This window comes from Anoplolepis gracilipes, chromosome 1 (genome assembly GCF_047496725.1).
Source record: "Anoplolepis gracilipes chromosome 1, ASM4749672v1, whole genome shotgun sequence".
Taxonomy (NCBI): Eukaryota; Metazoa; Arthropoda; class Insecta; order Hymenoptera; family Formicidae; genus Anoplolepis; species Anoplolepis gracilipes.
In genome coordinates this window covers 24,199,831-24,226,563 of record NC_132970.1, presented here as the reverse complement: position 1 = coordinate 24,226,563, position 26,733 = coordinate 24,199,831, and the positions used below count along the sequence as shown (strand labels likewise).

The 26,733-nt window shown below is 34.9% G+C and overlaps 1 protein-coding gene across 5 annotated transcripts in view; it reads right to left on the bottom strand.

The window, feature by feature from the left end:
* Nucleotides 1-572: 572 nt before the first annotated feature.
* Nucleotides 573-26,733, bottom strand: part of LOC140670888 (uncharacterized) — a 376,593-nt gene continuing 350,432 nt past the window's right edge. For all 5 annotated transcript variants that reach the window (XM_072901711.1, XM_072901751.1, XM_072901742.1 and 2 more), the window contains 3 exons: nt 8,893-9,084; nt 4,211-4,388; nt 573-820 (listed from right to left, as the gene is read on the bottom strand). In XM_072901711.1, the coding sequence (XP_072757812.1) occupies nt 584-820; nt 4,211-4,388; nt 8,893-9,084 (607 nt within the window). In that variant the 3' untranslated portion in view covers nt 573-583. The remainder of the gene's footprint in view (nt 821-4,210; nt 4,389-8,892; nt 9,085-26,733) is intronic.

The following is a 26,733-nucleotide window of genomic DNA, read 5'->3' as shown; positions in this document are numbered from 1 at the left end:
CGCACATGTTGCATCACGCAGGTGGACAACGGCGATATCCTCGTAATGTCTCGCATCGCACCGTGCATCGAGCATAAAAATTCGATTCTATACGTGTCCAAGTTATATACTGTGCCACGTGATCGTACATCACTTAAACTACTTCCTGCTTCGGTATACAATTCTACCAGGTCGTGCAGCCGTGAAGGCTCGTCTTTGGAAAAATCGGCGTAAAGAACTGATGCAAACGTACTGTATATGGTATACAGTGATATTGATGATAGTTTGAGAAAAATAAAATACGCATCTCAAATTATGTCACATTACTTTATCACGCAATAATGAAATAAATCTTGTAATAATCAAAGTATAAAAAAATTTTTATAAAACAATAATGACATTTCCTTTTTTTTGTATATAATAAAAGATATTCTATCATTGTTAGCAAAATTCATAAAAAAGAAATCAAATATTTATAACAGCAAGGAATATTAAAATCATTGCATTTAGATTATTACGTTTTTATATCTTATTCTCAAGAGACATCGATTTAATCAAATTGTGTAAATTAAGCAATTGATATTTTCTTGGTGTTCTTTTTTGATTAATTAGATGTAGAAGCGTTGACATTGGAATTGACGGAAAAAATCCCGAGGACGTAGGTATTTGCATCATTTGGTGTTGGAAAGTCTTTCGTGTGAATTTCCAACAAGTGAGCACGAAGTTCCTTGGCAAAATTCGTGTAGAATGGCTTCGACGTCTTCCCCTTGCAAAAATCACATGCATAAATTGTCTTACCTGGATGTAGACTCGTTGATAGTACGTGCTTTCGGAGATTTTCCTGTAAACATAAATATTACCTATGATATATATATATGTATATAAACAAAAACAATTAATAATTAGACTGCGAGTACATGGGCGACTTAATCGCGCCGATTACGATCATGCGATCGATCAGCATACTCCGATTTTTTATGTATTACGATATTTCATTATTATATTTTATACATGTCAATATTATATTTCATTATTATTTTATTTTATTATATAATATTTTATATTAATTTTATTTTTATATTTATTATATGTATATTTCATATATCGACAGTTTAGTCTTAGGTACTAGAATTTGTAATAGCGGTGTGCTGTAACAATTGATAAAATTTATAGCATTTTTAGGACTACGTAATTATTCTAACGTAATTAGTCAGTGATCGATATTGATTTTCTAATGGCATTTATTCGACGAATCAAGCATATTTTATGATTGTTCATTTAATTATTTTACATGGCTTTCATATTCTTCTTGAAATCTTCAAAACTATATATTATATCTACTGTCGTTTGGGCTCTACTAAAATTTTTTTTAAGTTAAAAACTTGTATAAAAAAATCTTTTACAACGATTTGGCACAAAGCACAAAGTTGCCGCGCCATGTCTCGCGTCGAGTTAAATTTCGAATTGAATCGCCTTTTCGTTTGCGTCCGTTCAACATTGAATACCCAATGGTGACTGAGGAGTCTGTTGGCCGCAGAACCGGACGCTCGCGTTTATTGGCTACACCATTGGCGCATTTGAAGGCGCTTTATTCTCTCAGTCTTAAGTAGCCAGTCGTAGTCGTAAACATCTTCCTACCAGGCGAGCTTATACGAGCCGCTGATGGCCACATCAAATTTAATTTCTTATAAGTAAATCTTTTCGCGAGCAACGTACCGTGACGTGCGCAAATTAAGCCTCGTTCACACCGCTATGGGTGGTCTCGCAGATCTTGCGACACGAAGAGACTGCATATTGTCATGAAAATCTAATATAATATGAATATATTATTAGGCCGACCGATTTGGATTTCCACGAAGTTAAATTCTTTTTCACATCAATAAACTAAGTCGTTTGAGCTAAAGAGGCGCATAATTTGTTTTTACGATTATCAGATACAGATAGTAAGGGAATGTAATAATAATTTTTGAGAAAAGATCCACACAGTATAATAGAATAAGATGTTAAAAAAGTTAATATATTATTTGAATATCATATTTAAATAAAATTACTTTGCAAAATTTTATTTCGACATTTGAAGTATAACTCCTGCAGTTATGTTATTAAAACTAGAATTAGATTATCATATTCAAAAGATTAATGATATATATCGAAATATAAATCACTTTTTCATATTTATACTCAAAGATAAATTGCAACAAAAATTTTAAATAAATTTATATTTTTTAAACTTTTTGTAAGTCATCTGATAAATCCGCCTTAATGGTAGTCACGTTGCACTTTTATTTTTTTCAACTTATTACTTCAATATTTGATTTTCTTTTTATGAGAGAGGGACAGAGAGACATAATAGTCTACAATTACAACATTAAACGTCTGAGTGAATTCAAAGTTATCGAAGAATCGGCAACATTCTTGACTTCGCGAATGGATCGTAAAATTATGGAGCAAGATGAAAAAAAAATTTTATATAACCCAGATCAGTGTTTGAAAAACTACAAAGTACAAGTTCGACTTTTCTCTCATTTTTCGTTACAAAAGTTCTATAAATAAAAATTTTATAAATAACATTAACCAATTTATCTCATCTGATAATAAAATGGCAATAGTCATGAGATATTTGTCATATCAATCATAAATATATTTAGCAAAGGACACAAAAAAAGGAAAATTTCTACAAATTGAAAATACGTGAATGACGCTAGACATTAAATAATCAATTAAAAAAAAAACCTTGACGTTCTTTTATGTGTAATAGATATATCACAAATAATTAGAATTAAATAAGATAAAGTAAAATAAAGTTTTATGATTATTATCATGTAGTGCGAATACTTCAAATCTTTACATATCATTAATTCGCACAAGTGATGAATATATTATTTCGCAACTTTTATCATTTGCTTTATTTATTTTAATATGTATTTATCATCTTTATTATCTTTTAGCTTTATAATCTAATGGACTGAAGCGACTTTTTCCCATGACTTTTAATGACTAATACAAGTGCAAATACTATATTTAACATTAATCCAATGTTAACTTGAAAAGAGGTACTCTTGACAAAAGTCTGCCGAGTACTGATCATAAAAACAGAGAGAAACTGAAGGCGAAGAGCAGGAAGGAATACGTTCGCGAAGTAAGAGCAAAATCATCAATAGACGAAAAAGATATGTAACTATCCTCACAATAAATCAAAGCATTTCAGGAAAAAGAAATAAAAGTCAAAACATTTTTTTATTTATCTAAACAGTTTAAATTTTAATTAAAATTATTGACATCCGCACGTTGTCGCGGTATATTTGTATTCATTATTTCTCTGATTTGTAGAAACTTGAATCGAGATTCAGTATAAAATTCTCCTTTGTTATATTGATTGTTAGAGGAAAATTGCGGAACATCTGATAGATGTATTGACAAACGCGATTGAGAATCACTGGAATAAGTTTATGTCGCTATCAAAGAGAGACACGAAGACCTCGTATACGAGATGCGAGTCGCATCCCAACTGAAGCTTCAAAGAACATTAGCATACCGGCCGCTCGATATGACTAGCCTGTGCGTGTGTGGGCATCCAGTGAGCACAATTAACTCGTTATCTTATCGTGCCTCGGCGGCAGCGACGGCGTGGCGGCGGCGGCGGCGGCGGCGGCGGCGGCGGCGGCGGCGGCGGCGGCGGCACGGTCCAAACGTTAAGGTGTACTTTACTTAATTTATGGAGAGTCACTGGCGGCACAAAAATTGCACCGTGTCAGGGCTACAAGAAACTTCAAGTCAACTTAAATTTAACTTTCGATTGACGGCCATCAGCGTTTGCAAGAATGTATATTCTATATAACTCCGGACGCGAATTGCGCGCGAAGAATTTTTCAAAACATTTTTTACATTTTTAGATTTTTCTTTCATCGATCGAAATCAGATTGTAAAAATCAGATTTCTCTTACTGATTGCAGAGATCGCGAAAAAACTTGTGTTACATTTTGCATCAAGCAGTAGTCACGTATTTCCTTATATACAATATATTATATATTATATGTAAATGGTCAAAAAAATAGGTGTCCATAGAAAGTTTCTACACTTCATTATTTAATTTAAAAAAATATCAATCAGTATATGACGATAATGTGTATGATAAGATTTTGAAAAATTGTTTTCCTCTTGTGTTTGAGGAGAAAACGTACATATGTACCATATATCGTATAAGTATATGTGTTACACAGCAACTACTTACCAAAGTGTTACTCGCATAAGAACAATGCCGACATTTGTATGGTTTGGAGCCTGTGTGCAATCGCATGTGTCTTCGCAAGTGAGAACTGATTTTCGTCTTAAAATTGCAACCGTCGTAAGTGCAAGAGTGGGTTTGGATCTTCTCAGAGTTTATAGAATCTTCGTGTCTCGTTCTATGTCTGGAATTAATATAATCACTTTAAATTAAAATAATAATCAATGATAATCGACAATCGTAAAATCTTCTTGCAAATTCGCGTAATTTTATGGAAGCGATCGTTACACGTTCTTTCCGTTAATTAGACTCTTTCGGTGTTGAATCCACTGATGCAGGCAATTAAAGCATAATGATAAGGATTTACGTATCCGATATGCACGATTATTACCATTAAATGAAAATTCCCATTGGAATTGAGCGGATGCGAAATTTATTGGAGCCAATCGAAGCATTTTATGAAAGTCTGATTAACGCCCAAGCGCTAATACCGGTCAACGCAGCTATTAGCGCCAGATAAACTTTCTATATACCGAGGTAAAGTCGATATACCGAGTATCTAATCTTGAAAATATATCTGTTGAGGCATCATATAGCGATGTCACGCATCAAGTAATCGTTGCCGCGATAGTCTCGGCAGAGAGAAGTATGAATTTGTCATTATAAGAAGAAAACTTTAAAGAGTAAGAAGATAGAGAAACGATATCTTCTGGAAGTTTTTCAGGAACGGGAGCATTTTCAACGTGTTCATCGATTTGTAAAAACAAATCAGTCAGTTTTATCTCAAGATCTATAACTATAATGACTATAATAATCAAAATGACTTATGGTTTATCTATAATATTATATATATAATGATAACGATCTTTTTAAACAAAAGTAAAAGAATAGAATAAAAATATAAAAATATATATAAATAAAACAAAAATTTAATAATGTAATAAAACCAGATAATGTGCGTAATGTAAAGTTTATATGTATATGTATATATAACAGATTATAGATTAACACCTTAACTTTCGTTGCCGACTCTGTCGTCTAACAATAAGTCGATGTTGCAGATCAAAAGACATACATATAAATAAATTAAAATCATAAATCTGATGTGTAAATTTTATTTTCACGCAAACAAGGTACTTCCGCTACAAGTTATTAATTCTTTGATTCATTCGCTGCCACGATCACTAAGCAAATCTGCGCGCGCACGTGTGTGTGTGTGTGTATTTGACAATCGAAATCTGTGTAATAATAGAAATAAAGAAAATGAGACCTGCTAAGGAAGAACTGACGGCGAATTAGCTCAGTCAAAAATTAACATCTAATATAATACATTTTGAGATTCACGAATTTGCACAAAACACTTTTAGCCTTTTAAAATAAAAAATTAATAATTAATTTAAGTATTAATAATTATAACAATTAATTTATATGTTAATGTAAATATTTGTGCTGTAAAGTATAATATAACCTCAAAATCGTAATATTATTGTAATATTTATTAATTTTCTAAAAAAAAAATTTATAATGAATTAATTTATTTATGAAAACTTCGACAAAATAATTTATATGTAAGTGTTTGTTTTTCTCCCTCGCTGTCGAGACCAGAAATGTCTGTACACAGCCAAAGCGTACGAGGAAACACTGAAAATATGTATACACTTTTTCAGTTTTTTTTTTATGAAAGATACGAGATCGCGCATCAGAGAGTCCTCCCTTTTTTATAGAAGTTCTCTCGTCTTTTGTATTTTGCGAAATCCACTGTCATAGTCGTGGCTCGATGATTATGAACGATGCGATATGCGTGCGCGATATTACGAGGCAGCCGTTGGTCGGACTATGTGTATATCAGGTTCGAGATGCGTGACACGTTTAATTAAAAACCTGCGTGATTTACTCTCATCTCTGCGAGATCGCGGCAGAGAGACAGAGACTGTGTAAGAAAGGAAGAGAAGGCGAAAGAGAGAAAGATAGGGCGACGAATGGACATATGCGGAAGAGAAGCATCGGTGGAAGAGGGAGGGAAAGGAGAGAGAGAGAGAGAGAGAGAGAGAGGGAGAGAGAGTCCACGCGAATATACTCTGCGGTTGCGTTGAGTTCGACTCACGTAGTAAGTACTCAATTCGCGATGAAATATCGCGGCGACCATCGCCATGCGCGGACGATCATAACGGGTTGCCCGCACTTAGCCGGTCGCTGCACGCAACTTCCGCTTTCGTGGTTCTTCATCTCCATCTTTCTCTCACCATCACGGCGGCGCCATTCCTCTCATTTGTTCTCGCCTCTCTCCCTCCTCTCTCTCTCTCTTTTCTCTCTCTCTCTCTCTCTCTCTCTCTCTCTCTCTCTCTCTCTCTCTCTCTTTCTCTCTCTCGCGCGCGCGCGCGCGACATTTGTATTTTTTCTCTACTCTTTGAATGCTGTCGTGAAAAAAAAGCGTACGTCAAAGGAGACAAAATTGATTACAAACATTTTGTCCCTATATACATATAGTCTCTATTTACTTTATATTAGATCTCTCGATTTTGAATATATGCGTATATTACTAATTGTAAGATATTACTAAGGTATAATCGATTGCACTGTTGTGATATTGAATATTAATCGAAAAAATTATATTACACGGATTGATCAAAGGAAAATTTCTACCTGCATTTTGATGAATGGCATAATAAATCTATTATACTATATTTAACTTTTGATTAGCAAATAAACTCAATTTATAGAAATCTTTCATTTCCTACATATATATAATATGAAATCTAAATCATGTTATCAACATTTTGTGTTTTAAATAAAAAAGTAACACAAGATAAAATAATAATAGAAATTAAATTAATCGTACATCTTGCTTATTAGTGACCGACAGCAAGTCGGCAAAACGCTGTCATTTAATGAACTTACAACCTAACAAGACAAAAAAATCAATGTAAAGATGTTAAAATTATAAAATATTTTTATGTTTTTCAATGTATTTCATTTTCTTTTACATTTTACTTTTTTACAAATGTCTGCAAATATATTGCACACATACACACATACACACACACACACACACACACACACACACACACACACACACACACGCACACACGCACACACATACATATAGGATGACAAAGGTGAGTAAAATGAAAATATTTCATGTCTGAATGAATCATTGAACCGTGAATTAATTCAAATACACAGAGCGTCGCGTGAGCGTCCAATTGTGAATCTTAAAATAACTGGAGAGAATAAATCTAGAGAGAAGATAAAAGACGGTATGAAAATTACCGAGTATCGAGTAGGCCATTCGCCGCGTGCACAGAGATGTATAATCGGATTTTCGATAAATTACTCTTCAAATTATATCCTCTCCGTTGTCTCTATCAATAATCCACGAAGATTGATTCTTTCACTGTCCGCGTTCTCGTAATTACGTATGCGTAACGGCGCGCGACGCGAGTACTTGCGTCCTCGCAATTAATTTTCCGCTTCTTCGAAGACATCGATCATACATACGCGAATCGTGAGCCGTGAGCCGTGAGCCGTGAGCCGTGAGCCGTGAGCCGTGAGCCGTGAGCCGTGAGCCGTGAGCCGTGAGTCGTGAGCCGCGCGATTAATGGCACAGAAATGCGTCCCCCGGCGAGGACCTCGATTAAAATTAATGTCAATAATATCGGCAGTCCGAGAGAAGTCAGCCCTTACGAGATGGAGTCATAGATCGTACGCGAACTGAATTGTTAAAAAGATAACTCTCGCAACTCTCGAAACGCATGTCATCTTAACTCGACATCCGTTTTGTTAATTGATAGCTAAAGGATTCAAATATCGAGCGTCCGTAATATTCAGATGCAATAGTCGTTGCACTTTTGACAAGGTTGTTGCATTCAGCAATCCATCTTTCCTCCTCTCTTAACGAGAAACGATGAGATTTTTTACATATGCGAATATGTTAGAAATTTCTTTTATGAAGTATATACACAGAAAAAAAGAATATTCTTATTTTGACAATATCTTTAGTTTTAAAATATAAATCTTGAAATGAGATTATATTGCGTTAAACACAAAGAAAATTTGCTTGGATGAAGACATTTTATATAGTTCAACCAAGAAAAATATATTCTTGTTATTTAAGAATAATTTTCTTGAATGGGGAGGAAAAAACACATCTTGTTGGATAGAAAATAACACGTGTTCAAATCCAAGATTATAATTTTCTTAGAGTTAAAATAATTATTTTATTCTTGAAATGACAATTGTAATATTGAAATACAATAAGATTGTAATATTGTTGAAATTTAAGATTTTTAAATTCTTCTAAAAAGATTATAAATTGTTGCGTATATATGAAACAATGAACGCATTCATATGAGTATATAAGTTTTGATTTGATACTCACTTTTTTCTGTATATGAATATATAGCTTATAACTTATATAAAATTTAAGAATTTGTAATTTCTAGATAGCTTATTCTATAAAAGAACATATAGTTTTATTTTTAAGATTTTATCCATTCAAAATGTATTTTGAAATTCTTAAAAGAAAAGAAGAGAGAGGGGGCGGGGGAGAAAGAGAGAAAAGAGAGAGAGAAAGAGAGAGAGAAAGAGAGAGAGAGAGAGAGAGAGAGAGAGAGAAAACAATAATCAATCTAACATAATTTATTAAAAACTATAATAATGAATAAATTATAATCTAACATCTTGCTTACCTGCGCAACTGTGTCTTTGTTTTTGCAGCATAAGAGCAATTAGGACATGGATATTGTTTCTCGATGTTATCGTGGACCAATCTTCGGTGGCTTTTCAATTCAGATGCAGTACGAAGAATCGTGGGACATCCTGGAAGTCCACACTTGTACTTTTTACCAGCGTGTCGCAGTATATGCTGTCGAAGAGCATGTCTAAACAAATAGAAACAACACAAAACATACATTACTAAAAGATATTTCATTTTCTAAATTACATAGCTTTAAAATACACATAGACATTATTTTCAAATATATTAGATTTTACTAATAGCTAAAAACGTTTACATTTTATATTATAATAATAGACGTAAATGAAAGAGATAATAAAAAAATACATATATATAATTATAAATAATAAACATAGTATCCCTAAAACTATAAAGTTTTGTCTAATCTCAGTTAGAGAATTAGATGAATTTTTTAAAAAATTATTCAAACAAAAAGACAAAACATTTCTCAAAATACCTTACATTTCATTTGGTCCAATTTTTACTAAGTCTTTTGAGGGGTAAAGAGGAGTTTATAGTATTCTTAAAAATGAGAATCTATTTTTCGGTAAATACACCAAGTAAAATGTATGCCCTGTGCACGTTTCAATTTTCGCGAAAAAAAAAAATTTTTTTAAATTTATTTTTAAGAAATTTACGCATTAACATCCGCGTCTGGCTCTTATTCGCCAAGTTGATAGTTGCTTGTTTGCGTCCCTTCTTTTAGAAGAAAAATAAGTACCGTAAAAAGACAACTACCGTCTTGTTAATGAATCTTGCGGTAACAAGTGCATCTTGAAAATGCATGGGCGGTTTTGCATGACGATTTTTGGAATATCCGCGAGCGCTATCGGCCCAGAAGGCCGTTGTGTGAATAATGATTCTGCGATAGGTAGAGAGACCCTTTGGCGCTTTCGTTAAATTCAACCTGTAATAAGACAGCACAATGGTCTGGCGTATGCTTGGTACGCGTGTGACCATCGGCCCGTTTACACGCCGTACGATCCGATCGCAGCTGTTGCATCTTATATCAACTTACCGCTGGTGGAGCGCAACACAGACACCGCACTTTAAATAGTTTCTGTCAGGGGGTGACGATCTATACGGTTAGTGAACTTGCCGTGTTGCGTTAAGTGAGTCAACAAGACGTATTGAGGCCGGATCTAGTCCTGCACGTTGCCGTGTGCTTCGTGCTTCGTGCTTCGTGCTTGGTGCTTCGTGCTTCGTGCTTCATGCCGCGCGGAATTTCCCATCCTTTAAGCGCAAGTGAAATATGCGAGTGCAATACAGCTGCTTTATAATTAGATGGAAACGAACATTCCGTTCTCCGCATCGTTTCGAAGCAACTTGAATTAGCAGAAGCCAAGCCGAGAAACTCGTAAATGCGATAAACACGTGGAGGCACTTTTAATTAACGGCCTCCTCCTGATCGCAAGCACGATAAATGTGCATCAATCTGCTTGACCACTTGGCACATCTTAAATGTGACGCATGTCATTGATGCAATTTCTTATCGCAAGAAAATAGGAAATTAATTAATTTTTTATATTAAATCTAAAAGTTAAAAAAAAACGCGTTTGATATACACTTTTTATCTTTGACAAAAAATTCACAAAATAAATTTGTTTTTCTATAGGAAAGAGCGTTTCAAGAGTGTTTGCTATTTAATATGTCGTAAACTCTTTATAAATTCTTTTTATAAAAAGCTTTTTATAAATAACTAGCCATAAAGATTCTGTGCTTTATAATATGTATATAATGTACGTATAATAATTAAGAAATATATTTCCTAAGAAGCTGCACTGTGACAGTATATAGATATTTTACAAAGGATCGAGCAAGGATAAATACAGAACAATCGATAAAGATACAGAAATTTAATCCGAGTTAGTGCTTTCGTTGACATTATCGAAATCGCAACGAATTTCCTGTATATATCCTTAGTAATCTTGTCCGCGGTACATATTCCTGTCGACGAATCTTGAATCCTGACACGACTGGAAGAAAGCGCTCGCGGCATCAGGACGAAGGAGGCGAATTTTTCGAGATGTTAACTCGACAATATATATCAGGGATAACTCGGAGATTTCTAAAGAATGTGAGAAAGACGAGGCGAGTAGTTGAAAGAAAAGAGAAGAAGACAAAGCTCTTGAAAATTTTTGGGCAGCCCTAGAAGGAGCACTGGCGAAATTGCTTATTTAATTGGCTATACGCAAGTATATATACGTATATATAACGCCGAGTTTTATAATAATCAGAATATATACGCCTTCGCACGAGCCTCCGGACATGGGTTTGCACCTGCGAGCCAGGTAGTCGCTGCGTGTCTGGAATCGTGGTGGATACCTGCGGTGTGGATACCCTGTATGGAAACAGGTACTCTCGCGTGCTTACGCATTTTGCTTGCGTGCGAAATGGTGAATAGAGACGCGCAGAGATGAGAGTCGGGATAAAGATAAGAGTCAGAGACGTGTGATCTTACTTCGTCATATCGGATTTTTAGACTTCCTCGGTGGAGATGTCGCGATTGGCTAATCCGAAAATGTATCGTAGCTTCTGTTTGCGTTTTATCATGTTTTTGGACAGAACATATATAATAGAAAATAACTGAATTTAATTTTAATCGCGCGTTGCAACGTGTCATGGCGAAACTTTTCAACGTAAATGTGTAGCAAAGATAAAGAACATGTTTGACAAAAAAAACTGTGCGACGTTTTTCAACTCCTCAAAAATTCAAAAAATTGCATAAAAGTTATTCAAAGGATAATATACAGAGAGTACTTTTTAGGCATTTCAATTATTGACAAATTAATTCTATCGAAACCTATGTCTGAGATGTTCATGATGTAAATGTTTTTTTTTTAAAGTTATATAAGAATCATGACATCTGCAAATTTTTATAACGCACAAATAAAATATTTGTTAGCAAGTTATTTTCTATTTTATTGTTATATAATATTAAATATACTTTATACACATACAAACATACCAATAAAGCAATATAAAAACATTAAATGTTTACACAGATAAATTTGCGATAAAAGCGCGTGACTGTATAAAATCTCACGTTTTTCGCGCGCATTTTTGCCCAATGAAGATTCTTTAAAATACGCTCTGCGGAAATGTTAAACCCTGCTCAACGCTAAGCTATTTGGCACCGTAATGTTTGAGAGTTTATGTCCAATGGATTAAGCGTTTTTTCGGCTCCTTTGATTATACGGGTATTTTGATTGCATTTTTTACTTTTATATATATATGTATATATACATATATATATATATATTCGACATATCTTCGACTTATGTATTTTATTGTGTGTGTGTGTGTGTGTGTGTGTGTGTGTGTGTGTGTGTGTGTGCTAACTATATTTATAATATTACGATTGGCAGCAAATTAAAATTTAAAAAAACGAATCTAAATATTAAAAATTGCAACATTTTATTTTAAATTGGAATATAAGATACATATATGTATATCCATATCTATATCACACACACAATGACGATTTTTTAGAAATTTAAAAATTGAAAGTAAAATAATAAAAAGTCAATAACTCTTCTCTTATACATATTTCTAATGAGAAATATAAGTTAAGAAAATCTAATTATATTTCCAAATCATCATCAATTAGTAGACATATCCGATCGTAGTATACTTAAACTATAAAACAACAACTTGAAGCGAGAATGTTGGTACGCATTTTATTTCGTGCGACGATCGCGAAACTCACGAGGAAGAAGCATAATAATTTAGTTAACCGTGGAAACGATTGTTTCTCTTGAATGTTCACGGCACGTTTCATATTCATACACCGCACGGAAATGATAAAATGCTCGTTATAATAAAATCAAAGAAATTACTCGTGATCCGTTCTTTGAAAGAAATTAATGATAAGCTTTGATTGTATCAAACTTGCTGTAGCGGTGGCCGCGATTCAAGATTCGCATGAACGTAATTGCGCTGAATTACGATAGTTGCAGTATCCGAAGACAAGACTTTTCCGGCGGATTCAAGTCGACGATAAAAGTGACAGTAACGGGGTAATATACATGTAAAGTCGTATTTTTTCACATCGCGTTGTGACGCCTTGGGAAAATTTTTCTCATCATAATGAACTCTTGCAAAGGAAAATGGAAGCGAAATACATGGAATCTTACTTGGTATACAACTATAGCGTCGAGAGAAATACTATGTACTATCACTTTCTACGTACTATATCAATTTCCTCGAATAAGTTCAACCTTATAATCGCCTAGAGATGTAAGAGACATTTAATTTATGATATAAAATATTACGAAATAAAAAGAATACTCTCTTAAACTAAATTAGTGAAAATGCCATTGATTAAAGCAACGACACAAACACAGACACAAGATTTTACTAAAGAAATTACAATGAGTATTTCAAGTATATATATGGTAACGTATACATATAATAGAACGCTTTCAATAATTTTTAAAAAGACACTCGAACATTGATATTATAATTGCGAGTATAAGTAACTATATAATAAATTATATGAAATAAATTTCTGTGAATAAATAAATTGAGACATAACTCGAGTATACGCGATAAGAAAATCGATGACAGGTGATCATGTAAATATACGATTATTTCACGTCTAATCGATGACGTGCGACACTTTAGCAACTAAAAACTGTCAAAAGTGTTGTATAGTTTGGTTTAGCTTTATCGCGACGTATCAAGTTCGCGGAAGGCGAGCGGTGCTCGCTCGAGCGTGCCTTTTCAGGAATTTGAGATAACTCGAGAAAGATGCGAGTAGGATGTGAGAAGGATAGAGAAACAATCAGGCATTATCCGCCAGGACGCCTATAAGACGTAAGATATTGCACGAGTCGACTAATCCTATAAAAAGTCGATCTTTCTATTCGATCGTTAGAATCGAGCGACTATGATTATTGATCATAATTCTACGCGGATTATTTAAGTCAAGATCTAATTTAAATAATTCGACAGATTATGAGATGTGTCAGGTGAATCACAATAAACCAAGCGACGATTTTTTTATTAAACTATGAAAATAAAATAATTATGATTATTAGCTGTTGCTCCAGGAGTCTGCGCAGAGAGAGAGAGAGAGAGAGAGAGAGAGAGAGAGAGAGAGAGAGAGAGAGAGAAAGAGAGAGAAAGAGAGATTACATACGCAGAATGCATATTAATATACATATATACATATATTAAGAACTCTTATTTCATAGATGGAATATTTTTCTTCGAGTACTTGCAATTTTCTATAGATATTTTAAAATAAAATCTTGTGTTCAAAGTTCATACAATGACATGATAAATTTATCCGCGACGATATAATATTATTATTTATAATTTTACAAATATAGTATTGTATAAAAACCTTGTACGTACGCGCACACACACACGCAATCAAAAAAATTTAACAATCTACCGCAAGCGAACGCAAGACGCGTCAATCCCAGACGAGAGCTCATTGTCAGATCAACCGAAAAGTGTACCATGACCGGCATCCATATCGATCGCTCGGTACACCCGGCGCTTGAATTATGACATTGAGAAATCTTGCGCGCGAAGCTAGGCAAGCGTACGAGACCCCGCTGGAATTCTGATAGAACAGTATAATACCGGCGCCGGTCATAAGCGACGAGACACGTTGATGCGAGAGAGAGAGAGAGAGAGAGAGAGAGAGAGAGAGAGAGAGAGAGAGAGAGAGAGAGAGAGAGAGACTAAAAGTAAAGAGAGAGAAAAAGGAAAAAAAAGAAGCAGAAAAAAGAGGAGGAGGAGGTGGAGAAGAAGGCCAACGGAGGTCTCTCAGTCCGCGTTTTTCGGTGGAATGTCGCAGGCGTGACAAGAGATCGTTATGGGGAGCTTCAGTTGCTCGATTGGGCAAGCGGATGCGGTCACCGAGGATGATTTAGCGCGCGACGTCCGCCGTCATCTCGTGAAATACGTACCGAACGTCACGGCGGTGCGGCGGCTCTTAGAGTCGACCGCTATTTAAAAGTCTAATTCGTGTCGCCGCGTGATCGCTGTTATATCCACGTCAATAAACGACGACACGCAGGAACATTTCTTCGCGGAGGGAGACGAGGGGAAACTCGTCTTGCGGGAGACAACCGCGATTTCCGGGCGGCCTCGCCGACCACCGCCTCCTCAGGGTCACGCAATCCCTTCGGAGGATCGAGCACGTCGCGTTGCTACCATTAAACGGCTTGACGACTTTATAGCATCTCGCGCCAATTTTTAACGTTTTTTATTCTATCCGGATCCCATTGCAGTAAAAGCCACGACGGGCTAAGGTTTCACTTTATCTCACACGCTCGTTGATTGCCACTTGTAATCGCGCATAACAAACCGATATAAACATGTTCAGATTGTTGTCTTTATGTCGTTCTTAAATTCAGGCTAGCTTTAACCGATTCGTGGAATAAACGTATTAATTATAATATTCGGATGAATAGAGATTATTTAAATTTCTTGATAAAAGAAAACGTTATCTTTCCGAATGATAAAAAGAAACTCTAAATAATAACATTTTCGTTACATATATTTATATTTATTTTTTGGTAATAAATAAAGTTTAAATTGTTGAACGCAATATTATTTAAAATTGCGTGGTCACTATAATGGACCACATCGTTATCTATGTATTAAATATATTGCATTATAATTTACGGAATATTAGTTTCGTTAAAATTGATAATGTATTATTTCATCAAATTGATATATTTATGTATTTCAGTTGTTAAAATTCGAGTAAAATTACATATTGAAATATTATTACAAAAAAACTATTAGTCTTTTTAACCAGTTTTTCACCTCATATCGTATGTTATATCAAATTAGCTTGAACAAATCTAATATATATATATATATATACGTTCGTTGCAAGAATGCACCGAAACCATACGTATAATTATGATAAGATGAAAAAAATTAAGTAATATTTTTACGGTTTCGAATAAACTGATAATTTTATAATTTTTGCTCTGTTTATAATATATTGGTATATATATGTATGATTCAACTTTACAATTGTGAAACTTTATAAGATGATTAAAATCTTTGCTCGCTGAATTCCGTACTTATATATATCTAAAAATAAAACAAAAATTGAAAGAAAAAGAATAAAATTTTCTCTTTATTCAACGCAGAGTATATTGCGTTGAAAAATTTATAAATATTTTTGAAAATTATTGTTATATATCTCTCTTAACAATTAAAAATAGAAACTTGAAAGTTTAAAATTACAAAAGAACATAAATTCGTCACTTATTTTCAAACGTTAATTAATTGAAAAGTATCTCGACGCCAGTGACTTTTCGATCACGTATGCGAGCGCATATTTTCTGTCCTCTCCTTTTTCCTACATACGCACGCACGCACACATGTACACACATATGTGCAGACAAAACACAAAAAAAAAAAAAAAAAAAAAAAAAAAAACGGAAAAGAAGAAAATGGTAAAAGATGTTCATAATACTCAAGCGAAAATTCGCCTGAAATTAATATCAGGTAGCTAAGTATATAATAGTCCCTCCCCTCCCCCTCTCTCCTCCCAGAAAGATTGGCTCGATCGGGATTGCTCGTCGGTTTATAGTAATCGCGGGCATATATAGCACGAGAAGAGTCAGACAGGATATAGTGACGTATAGGTTAATACAGCTCTTCTCCCATCCGATCGTTGGGATGGGAATGGCAGAGAGCCACGGTTCTGAAGCGACCGTGTACTATGCGAGAGGAGAGATGCGGATGAGAGCGAGCGAGCACGGGCATTAATTAAAAAGGTTGCGCATTAAAATGATTTGTTTTAATTGGCTGAACGCGCTGAGGTATTTATGGCCTCGCGGTCCTTCGCTCGATCTGTCGGTCTGCGGCCTCTACAACGAACGACCCCGCGTTTTCTTCTTCTTCTTCTTCTTCTTCTTCTTCTTCTTCTTCTTCGTCTTCTTCTTCTTCTTCTTCTTTTCCTCCTCTTCTTCCTCCGGTCCCCTTACGGCTCTCTTTCCCTCCCTTTTCGTCTCTCTACGTCTTCCCGGCCTTTAGGTCCGCGCTCTAGTCCCCTCCGCCCCTGACCTCTTCGATTATCTCGAAATCGGACGATCGTTCATCCGGACCGACGCGAGAGCTAAAAGGTGATTCTCTTCTGGCGCGCGGAGAACCGAGGGCGATTCATAAATATCCAGCCGCGACAAGTGGATCTTTATTACTGCGAATGATTTATGCATGACTTCGCCGTATTGTTCGACTTCGACTCGTGTGTCACTGACATATCCTCACGCTTAGAACACCGCGCCATGTCATCATTTTATACTTTGCTCTTGGCTTTGTCCGCACAATTTCGGTGAATTGGACAAAACTTGAATGACGAGGTAATAAATCGAATATTTTGTAAATGGGAGAAAAATTAAATAATTAGTACCAAGCTTGCCATCTTGCAACTGCAAGCTGTCTTTCTCGAAGGTACATTTTTTTTTATAATTCTTATATGTAAAGAACTTTGATTATTGCTTTTTACTTCAATGTTTTATGAATATCGGTTTACAATTTTCACTTTTTATATGTTATACAAATTTTCTTACGGTAATAGTCCTCTAATTGACGATACTCGTAAAATGTAAAAAAATGAAAAACACAATTGTTTTGAGTACTTTCTACTGTTAGTGGAAGAATAAAAATTATATATAATAGATTTAGTGTAAAAATAAAAAAATGTAAAAGTTAAAAATATCCAATTTATATTCTAAAATTGTGTGCAAAGGGTAGAATGTCTTAGAAATAAATAAGTATATAAAAATAGTCAAAACAATATAAAAGCAAGTGATATATCATTATAACACAGAGAATTTAATTATATCATTAATAATGCTATTGTTAAAATTCATTAGGAAGGAGGAAACCGTAAGAACATAATAAAACATAATATATGTGTATGTATACGTATAATGAAAAATGAGATAAAAAAGTCACACGTATACTCGCAATTACGTGCAATGTATTATAATCTCCTTCTATTTTCCGTAACGAGAAAGTCGGGGAAAAAAGAGCATCGATGGAATCTAATGAGTAAGGAGGTAGATCCCGATGGCTCTACATCGAGCTCGTACTTCGCCATAATCAAGATCAGCTCTCGACGAGAGGCAAAATACGACAGGGGAAGGAGAAAGAGAAGAAAAGAGTAGAGATATCGGTGAAGGAGAGAGACAAATGCAGGTGCAACCTGCACCGGTGCAGGACGGACGTACGGACGTACGAGCGGACGAAGGTGGGATTGAGTTATGACAGCGTTTGCTCCAGGGGGCCGGCTCTGGACCCGGCGAAGCGGATATTCTTCTTATTCTTTATTTCTTCGTCTGCGGCCCCGCCGTAGGAACCGTCGGCCATGCATCACCTTCGGTTCACTCCGGTCCGGCCTCCTCTTCGGCATCGTTGCACGACCACACCGCCATCACGGTCCATCACGATCCCACCTCAGCCATCGTCCTGGTTGGAATCGTCGATTCCACCCACCTCAGCAGGTCGAGACTGCTCGACCAGCTCCAAGTATTTACGTTTCATGCATCGTTCGCGTCTCGCCTTCCTTATAGCTTTTCTTTCTTTCTTCTTCTTCTTCTTCTTCTCCTCTTTGTCGTTTTTTTACAGTTGAATAAAATAATCTAGACGAGACTCTCTATTTATTCATATTAATTGCATCTCAAGCGCGCTGTAAGACTTTGACTTTCGATTTCTCTCTTTCGAGACTTAGCAACAGAACTGTGTGATAATATTTTAAGATTTAATTTTTAAAACATTCCAAAAAAATATCAAATATATAAAATTTTACAAAGAAATATATATGTACGCGGTTATTTTAAAATAATATAAAAAGATATTTTTTATACACATTTTTTGTACATTAGAAATCGATCACAGTCTTATATCTCATAATTATCATATTAATAATTTTGAGAATATACATTTATAATAATACAGGATTTATATTATATTATCTATTTTTTATATACATTAAACTTTTTGTCCTTTTTTGCTTTATTTTCAAATTTGACTTTTGTAAAATTTGAAAAATATTTATATTTATTATAATACGCTTCTCATTTGCAATTACATCGCTATGATTTATTTGAGTATACTTATTTGGATTATTGAAAAGATTGTCAATATCGTGATTTTGTTTTCAATTAATTTTTTTACCGACAGTTACCTATCAAGTGCACATTGATTTCGTCACTTTCGCTACCATCTCGCCGCAAAACCGGTTTGATCAATGATTCACAAGCATTATTATGTATGTGATTTTAAGAATAAAACTGAAAAACACATATTGATCGACCAAGATTGTCGATTTCTGGAATTTATAAAAACATGGAGCTGATACATCTACATATCTACACACACAGGCGATTATAGATACATCGAATTATTGATATATATCGATTAGAATAAACCATTTCGAAAAATGAAAAATAAAATATAAAAAAAAATAAATATATATATAAAAAATTTTTTCATAAAACAATTTTAACTGTTATTGTAATAATTTATATGTCTTATATTATTAATTTACTATAATACTTATAACAAAATAGAGAAAAATTTAAAAAAAATTATAAAATATAAATTTAACCGTATAAATAGATTATAAAATGATAAAAAATATTGGTTCGATGACTGGACATAATAGCATAATTCTAAATAAATAAATTAAATTCGTATTATTTGACGAGAAAAATGTTTGCTGTAGAATTATAATGACAACTAATTGCAAAAATTCGTGCCTTAGAGAATACGATATCCTCTAATCGCGAGAATGAAATCGCAAATGACAATAAGTTGTGTCGTCCATGCGCGCATGTTACTACCACCGAAAGTAGGTTTCATTAGCGCACACGTGACCACGCGTCGGAATAACTCGGCATTAACGCGAGTCTTCCAATCAAAGACGGCCCCGCCGGAACAAACAAAACGGAACTTCGTTCTCGACAATCCCTCGGGAAAGTGGTTGGTTAGCAAGCCGGCATTGGCGCGCTGATGCTGAAAGTCGAGGCAAGAGCGCGTCTCTCCAGTCTCGCCGCGTCAGGAAGATTAGGGGTTTGCGCGGACGGTATGTGTGTATAGGTGTGTAGCGGGGATAGAGACAGACGAGGAATGGAAAGGGGAGGAAAGGCAAAACGGAAGGGTGGTTAACGCTTTGCAGTCGGGGCTCAGAATAAACAACAATATTATAACGCGAGCTTAATTGCACCAGAGGGCTCGGTAACGGGCGCATAAATCGGAGTAGTGAGCGCACGCCCGCGTCCGCGCCCGCGCCCGCACCCGCACCCTCACCCGCGCCCGCGCACCAGCACCCTCGCAACTACCCTTATCCTGTCTCTCTCGTTCTGCCTCAACGCTTTTCTCTCCTTCTCTCCTTCTCTCCTTCTCTCTTTCTTTCTGTCTGTGTCTGTCTCTCTCTTTCTCTCTCTCTCTCTCTCTCTCTCTCTCTCTCTCTCTCTCTCTCTCTCTCTCTCTCTCTCTCTCTCTCTCTCTCTCTCTCTCTCTCTCTCTTTCTCTCTCTCTCTCTTTCTATCTGTTGCCGCAACCGCCTGCGCCCCGCTGCCGTGTTCCAGGGACACGTAACAGTCCTCCACGAGCCGCCTTCGGAGTAGGATTCATTTACAATAAACATGTCCCCGCTAATTTCGTTGGCGGAAAAGGAGGTGCCTCCGGAAGAGAGAAGCGTCTTAAGCACGATATACGTTGACGTTTTTCGCTATCTTGTTTCGAAGGGACAATCGTTTTCATAAGAATCTTGACAGAATTCCAATCCAGTCTACGATTTTCGACATCAAAGCTATCGACCATGGCTACTAATTTATACTCGATTATACACTCGCGGTTAATTCTTGTGCCATTATTTAGCGATTAAAAAAATCATCAATTATACGTTTCTATTTGTTCAATGCAACATTTTATGTACACACAATATTCTTTTTTAATGATCCAGTAAGAAGGAGAAAAGGGAGCAGCCTACATCGACAGTTGACAAACTATTGTACAATTTGAAAATTTGTACAATATTTTATGCTTATTATTACACGCAATATATAATAATATATGCTTTCAATCGATATGTTACAAAACGTTGCAGAAAAAAGAAATATGATAATTTTGATAATAATATCTAATTGTTAATTATAATCTAAATTGTCTTAATATATATGCATATCATATCTTTTATCAAAATAATAAATGTATAAATTAAATATCAATAGATTTTGTATAATATATAAAGTTGTACGTATAAGAAAAAAACACAAAATTCTATTGCAAATGCTATTGCGACAAAATTTTATTGTACATATATATATATATATATATATATATATATATATATATATATATATATATATATTGATAATATATATATTATGTTTTGTTTACATTTGTTTATCTGTTTTTCTTGCATTTTATTTATATAATACATTGTACGTCGGTCTTTATAACGTGGCATTCTTATGAGGGACTTTCTAACAGTAAGCCGCGTTTTGCAACCATCCCCGCGTGCACTCCACAAGTGCGGATTCCACGACGAAATGTCGCAGTGGTAGCCAAAAAATTTGGACGCGCGAGGAAAGCCGGCGCTTGTGGCTTGGCGGCGTTTCAGCCAACCGTGGGTAAATGTACGAGAAGAGGAGGCTGAAGAGGAAAAGATGAAAAAAAAGAATAGAGAACGTGGAGGGTTAACATAATATAGAGTGTATGTGCCCACGTAAAAAGACTCGAATTATTGTTTTCGTAACTGTGCGTGTAATTGTTCTTCAACATTTGTAACTCTAATTTAATTAAACGTAATTTTACAAAGAAACAATTATATATATATATATATATATATATATATATATATATATATATATATATCACGCGGCTTATTACTTACTACCTACATCGCATGATGTAAACTCGTCAATTAACATCGCTAAAATGCCAAACTACAGAAAAAGACAGTCTGAACGTACGTGTGTCACCTGGTATTTTATCCCACTATCCCGAAATATTTTCGATTGCGCATTCTTTTTACGATTCCCAGGAGCCTCCGTATACCCATTGTGTCCAATGGATAATCCAGCGACGGAAAGAAAGATAAAGAGCTGGGTACAGCGATGCAGTCAGAGGGCTGGGAAAGAAGGAAGGTGAGTAGAGAGAAAAAGAAAGAGAAAAAGAGAAAGTGCGACGGGAGATGTGGGGTATCGCACCAGCCGGGTTACCGCCATACCACCAGAAGAGAAGGGCCACGTTAGAAGAAAGAGAAGGCTGCGGAGAAGGGTAGAGGGAACGAAAAGGGAATGAGAGGTGGCGGCGCATACGGGGGAACGGGGGAAAGGGGTAAAGGGGGAGGGGAGGGAAGAAGGGTGAGGGTTAGGATAGTTAGCGGCCGGCGGCTATATGTACGCGTCCTCGACCGCAGGCCTGTTTTATTTTATGAATCGCAATATTTCACGCGACAACTGTACTCGCGGGGCGGCCACCACTAAACTGTCTGCATATACGGGGCCGCGTGCTTACCGCGTGCTACACCATACGTACGACGCATCACCACCCTACTGCACCACCATCGCATCGCAACCACCACCGTCGCCGTCGTCGTCGCCGTTGCTACTATATGAACGGCAAGAGCGACATACATATGTGCGACACACTACTCATAGAGAACATAAAAGTCTACAAAATGTCGAAATGAGGGCTGAAAAATTAGGGTGTTATTTTATATATTTGTTATTTAAACACTTTTTCTAGACATAAATTATTTATAATTTTGTAAATAATAATGGTATTTAAGAAAAAATAATTTTAGATCCTCAAACCTCCGCCGAAAGTAGTTCTGACCTTCTGATGATATCATTTTACTCACTTGATGTTTCGTCATCAAAACTAATCCAACAAATATGTTATAAAATATCTAATCTATATTATATGTCTATATTATAAATATGTCTATTACTGTGCTCAGAAGATATCCGTATGTTATTAAAAAAGGTATTTAGCATATCCTAGATACCAAATGATCAACATGATATAGATAGCAGTCTACAATACGAGCACCATTTTTACATGTACAGTAATATTCTTTAATAGCATATTTTCCTTCACTATTACGCTCTGCTATAATGTAGACATGATATCATGTCAGGCTATGTCTTACACTATGGGAAGCATGTGGACGTCCAGGATGGACGATATAGACTAGAACTCAGCCGATATAGGAGTTGATGATTTCGCTAATTATGATATCGATATTGATTTATTTTTGAAATTTGATTACAGTCCAAGCATGTTAATAAAACACACTTAAGAATATTATATCGAGCACTTGACATTTATGATATGCTAAATATTCTTCTAATGTCATACGGATATCTTCTAAGCATAGCAATGACATATATATTTGTCATGTTGGACAGTTCTGATAATGAGTCATCAAATGACTAAAATGACATCATTAGGAAGTCGAAACTATTTTCAACGTAAATTTGAAACTTTAAAACTATTTTTTCTTAAATGCTACCATTATTATCTACAAAATTATATATGACTGATGATTGGTCACGGATAGCCTAAAATGTGCAAAGTTCGTTACGTATACATATACGCACATATACATATATTGTAATATAGAATTATAATGTATATGCATGTTCCAAAAAAAAAAAACAGCCATGTATCTTTATAGATAATTCATAAAATTTGATATTTATATTTTGATTTAAAAGTACATGATAGTTATTTTAATAGTATTAAAGATAAATATATACAGAATGTCCAATGAAAAACCTGCTAATGACAGATTCATGAGATCATTTGGAGACAATTTTTCCTGAGCGAAAATGTTAAGGCATCAATAATTTCCGAGTTATAAGCGATTGACAAAAAGCACTTTTCGCAAACTAAACTTTTTCAAGTTAAAAAATTACCAAAACTACATTCTTCAGTTAATTTCAGATAGAATGTACTGTAATAGAATTTTAATTTAACGCTTAATTTACAAAGATATATAATGACAAAAATTGGAAATTGGCAAGAAATGATAACGTCCCTCGATATTTTCGCTGAGGAAAAATCGACTCCAAATAATCTTAAGAATCTGCTATTAACAAGTTTTTCACCAATTACTGGACACCCTGTATATGTGAAATGTATACACACATATATGTGTCATCCTTAGGTTTGACACTGATGGGGAGAATTGTGGCTCTTCGTTATGTTTATTTGTCGGAGCTTCAAACGCGCCAATGAGCAGGACATATGTAATTATTGTATGTACATATTAATTTTGTAAAAAAATTATCAATCTAATTATATCACTTGAACATATATTGTTACTTCTTCAGATTAACTACTACTGTACTGAGGAATAAAATATATTTTATATAAAAATTTCAAATATATGAAAGAGAGAGAGAGAGAGAGAGAGAGAAAATGAAAGAGTTGAAAACTAAATTTCGCTAATAATAGTTTTGTCGTAAAAACATTTAATACATGCATAACATATACAAATAATATTTAATTTATTTTATAAAACTCACAAGTTAGATTAACTTTAGCTGGTATAGTTTGGATCTAAAATCTAAAATCAATACTTTGAATCATGTTGCAAATGCGTGATTTACAATATGCAAGAGAGAAACGTTTCGCCGATACATCTAAATGTTACAAATGCGACGAATGCGACATAACATTGTCTCATTGTTTGGCACGAAAAGAGCGAAATTCTTAAATTGCTTTCTTTCTTTTCTTCACGCAAATCTTTGAACAAATATTTCCTCGTCAAAACAATCTTGTACGAACGGTTCTATGAGATATATCAAAGTGCCTACGAGACAATTCATAAAAACGACACCGCGAGTTAATAATATTTGGCGAGAAAAGATAAAAATCATCAAAAGCTAGTATGAATTTAAATCTCAGATGGACGTTACCTCCTCGTTATGCTAATTTTTCCTCATTGAAAAAAATACTATAAATAAAGAGTGAGATGTAATTAATTAATACCTATAAAGGATTATTTTTCGATTGTAAACATTTAAATGAAATAATTAATAAAGATTATGTCATCGATTACTTAAAAACAAAGAATGTAATTAATGATCAAAGTTGTTGAATATAATCAAGTCAGTTAAAACAGAGGAAATAAATATTATACGCCATAATTATAACACAAATATAAAAGTTAAATAAAGTTAATTTACTACACAATTAAAATCAAATACTAAACAAATATTGTGAAACATCATAATATCATATTAATATTTGTTTAAGGAAAGACTATTTTTTTCCTATTGACTAAAAAATTAAGTAGATGAAAAAAAGCGTGAAACACCTTATACATATTATAGATTTGGGAGCTCGTAATTTGAGTCTTCGAATCGAAGGAGAAAGCATTGTACCTTGCCATCATATTTTTTTCTCGGAATCCTGTCGTTCGAGAGGATATCAACGGATGGTGAAGTTACACCAATCTCACCCAGCATGTCTATCTATGCTTTGTTTACCTGACCAGATACGGAGCAGAGATGGACGCGCCATTACTGCTTACAGGAGATAAAAGATACACGAGCACCAGGCCGCGGTCCATATATATATAAATAGCTCTGAGGATCTCTCGCGTATGTAAGGAGAGGGCTGCCGCAGGTTGGATAGGGCCGAAAGCGGACAGAGAGAGAAAGGAGGACGCGCGGGGGTGGACGAAGGAGCGAAAAGTATGGTCAGTAGCTCGCGTACGTAACATACTATCTTGAATATGCGTATACATCGCGAGCCGGCCACGTTTTCTGAGAATCGGTTAGAGGCGATCGAATGCGCGGGAGCTGCCCGTCTCTTCGCGTAATTACCTTCCTTCTTTCCTTCTTTCTTTATTTCTTTCTTTCTTTCTCAATTCCTTTCTCGTTCGCTATCCGGAGCGCGGCTCTTCCTCGGAGTCGTCCTCCTTTTCTACCTCACATGGTCGCCGCCATCGTCACGTTCACCCCGATATCTTTTATTCCCGTGCTGCGTCGACCTTGCATACGCGACTACGCGAGCACGCGTCTTGTTTTACAGGTAATGAACCTCGACGAGGAGAAAGGAAACACTATGCTATATCGCGCCAAAGCAGAAATACCGAACGACCAATCGTAAGACTGAACGTTTAATTGATAATTAATTCAATTATTCGTAACTGTCAAATCACGGCATGCATGACAATAAAATACATATGTTAAAAAAATCATAGGGCTAAAATGTAAAACTCTTTCAGAAAAAGAAAAAGTTATTATAGGTCAGAACTTGAAGTTTAAAAATTATTTTAAGTTTGACATGTTATAGAAAAAAAGTTGAAGATACGATCATCGAAGAACATTATTGCTGAATATATGCATAAAAAGAGTTTTATTATTTGTAATTTGATTATCTTGTATATAAATGAACTGAGAGAAAGAGAAAGAGAGAAATGAGGCATTAACTTTCTCTGTCAGCAACTTATGCAAGTTGCCGAGAAAATACTTTATCGATAGCTCATATTTCCATCTACTAAAATTATCATTTTACTTGCTCCTATCTTGACATATATGTATGATAAATTTGATTAAAGTTTATTTAAAGTAATTCTACGAGAAAAGTATGAAACGAAGTAAATCATACGTATAGTTTCAAAACTGAATAAATCTGAAATTTATTTACCGCTAATAGAAATCAAAACATGATGGTTCAGAAATACTGCACGTTTATATTTTTATTATTTATTTCTATTTGTATATATATATATATTTATCAATTTTTTTCCGTCGAATATTCTTCCTTTTATCAAAATATT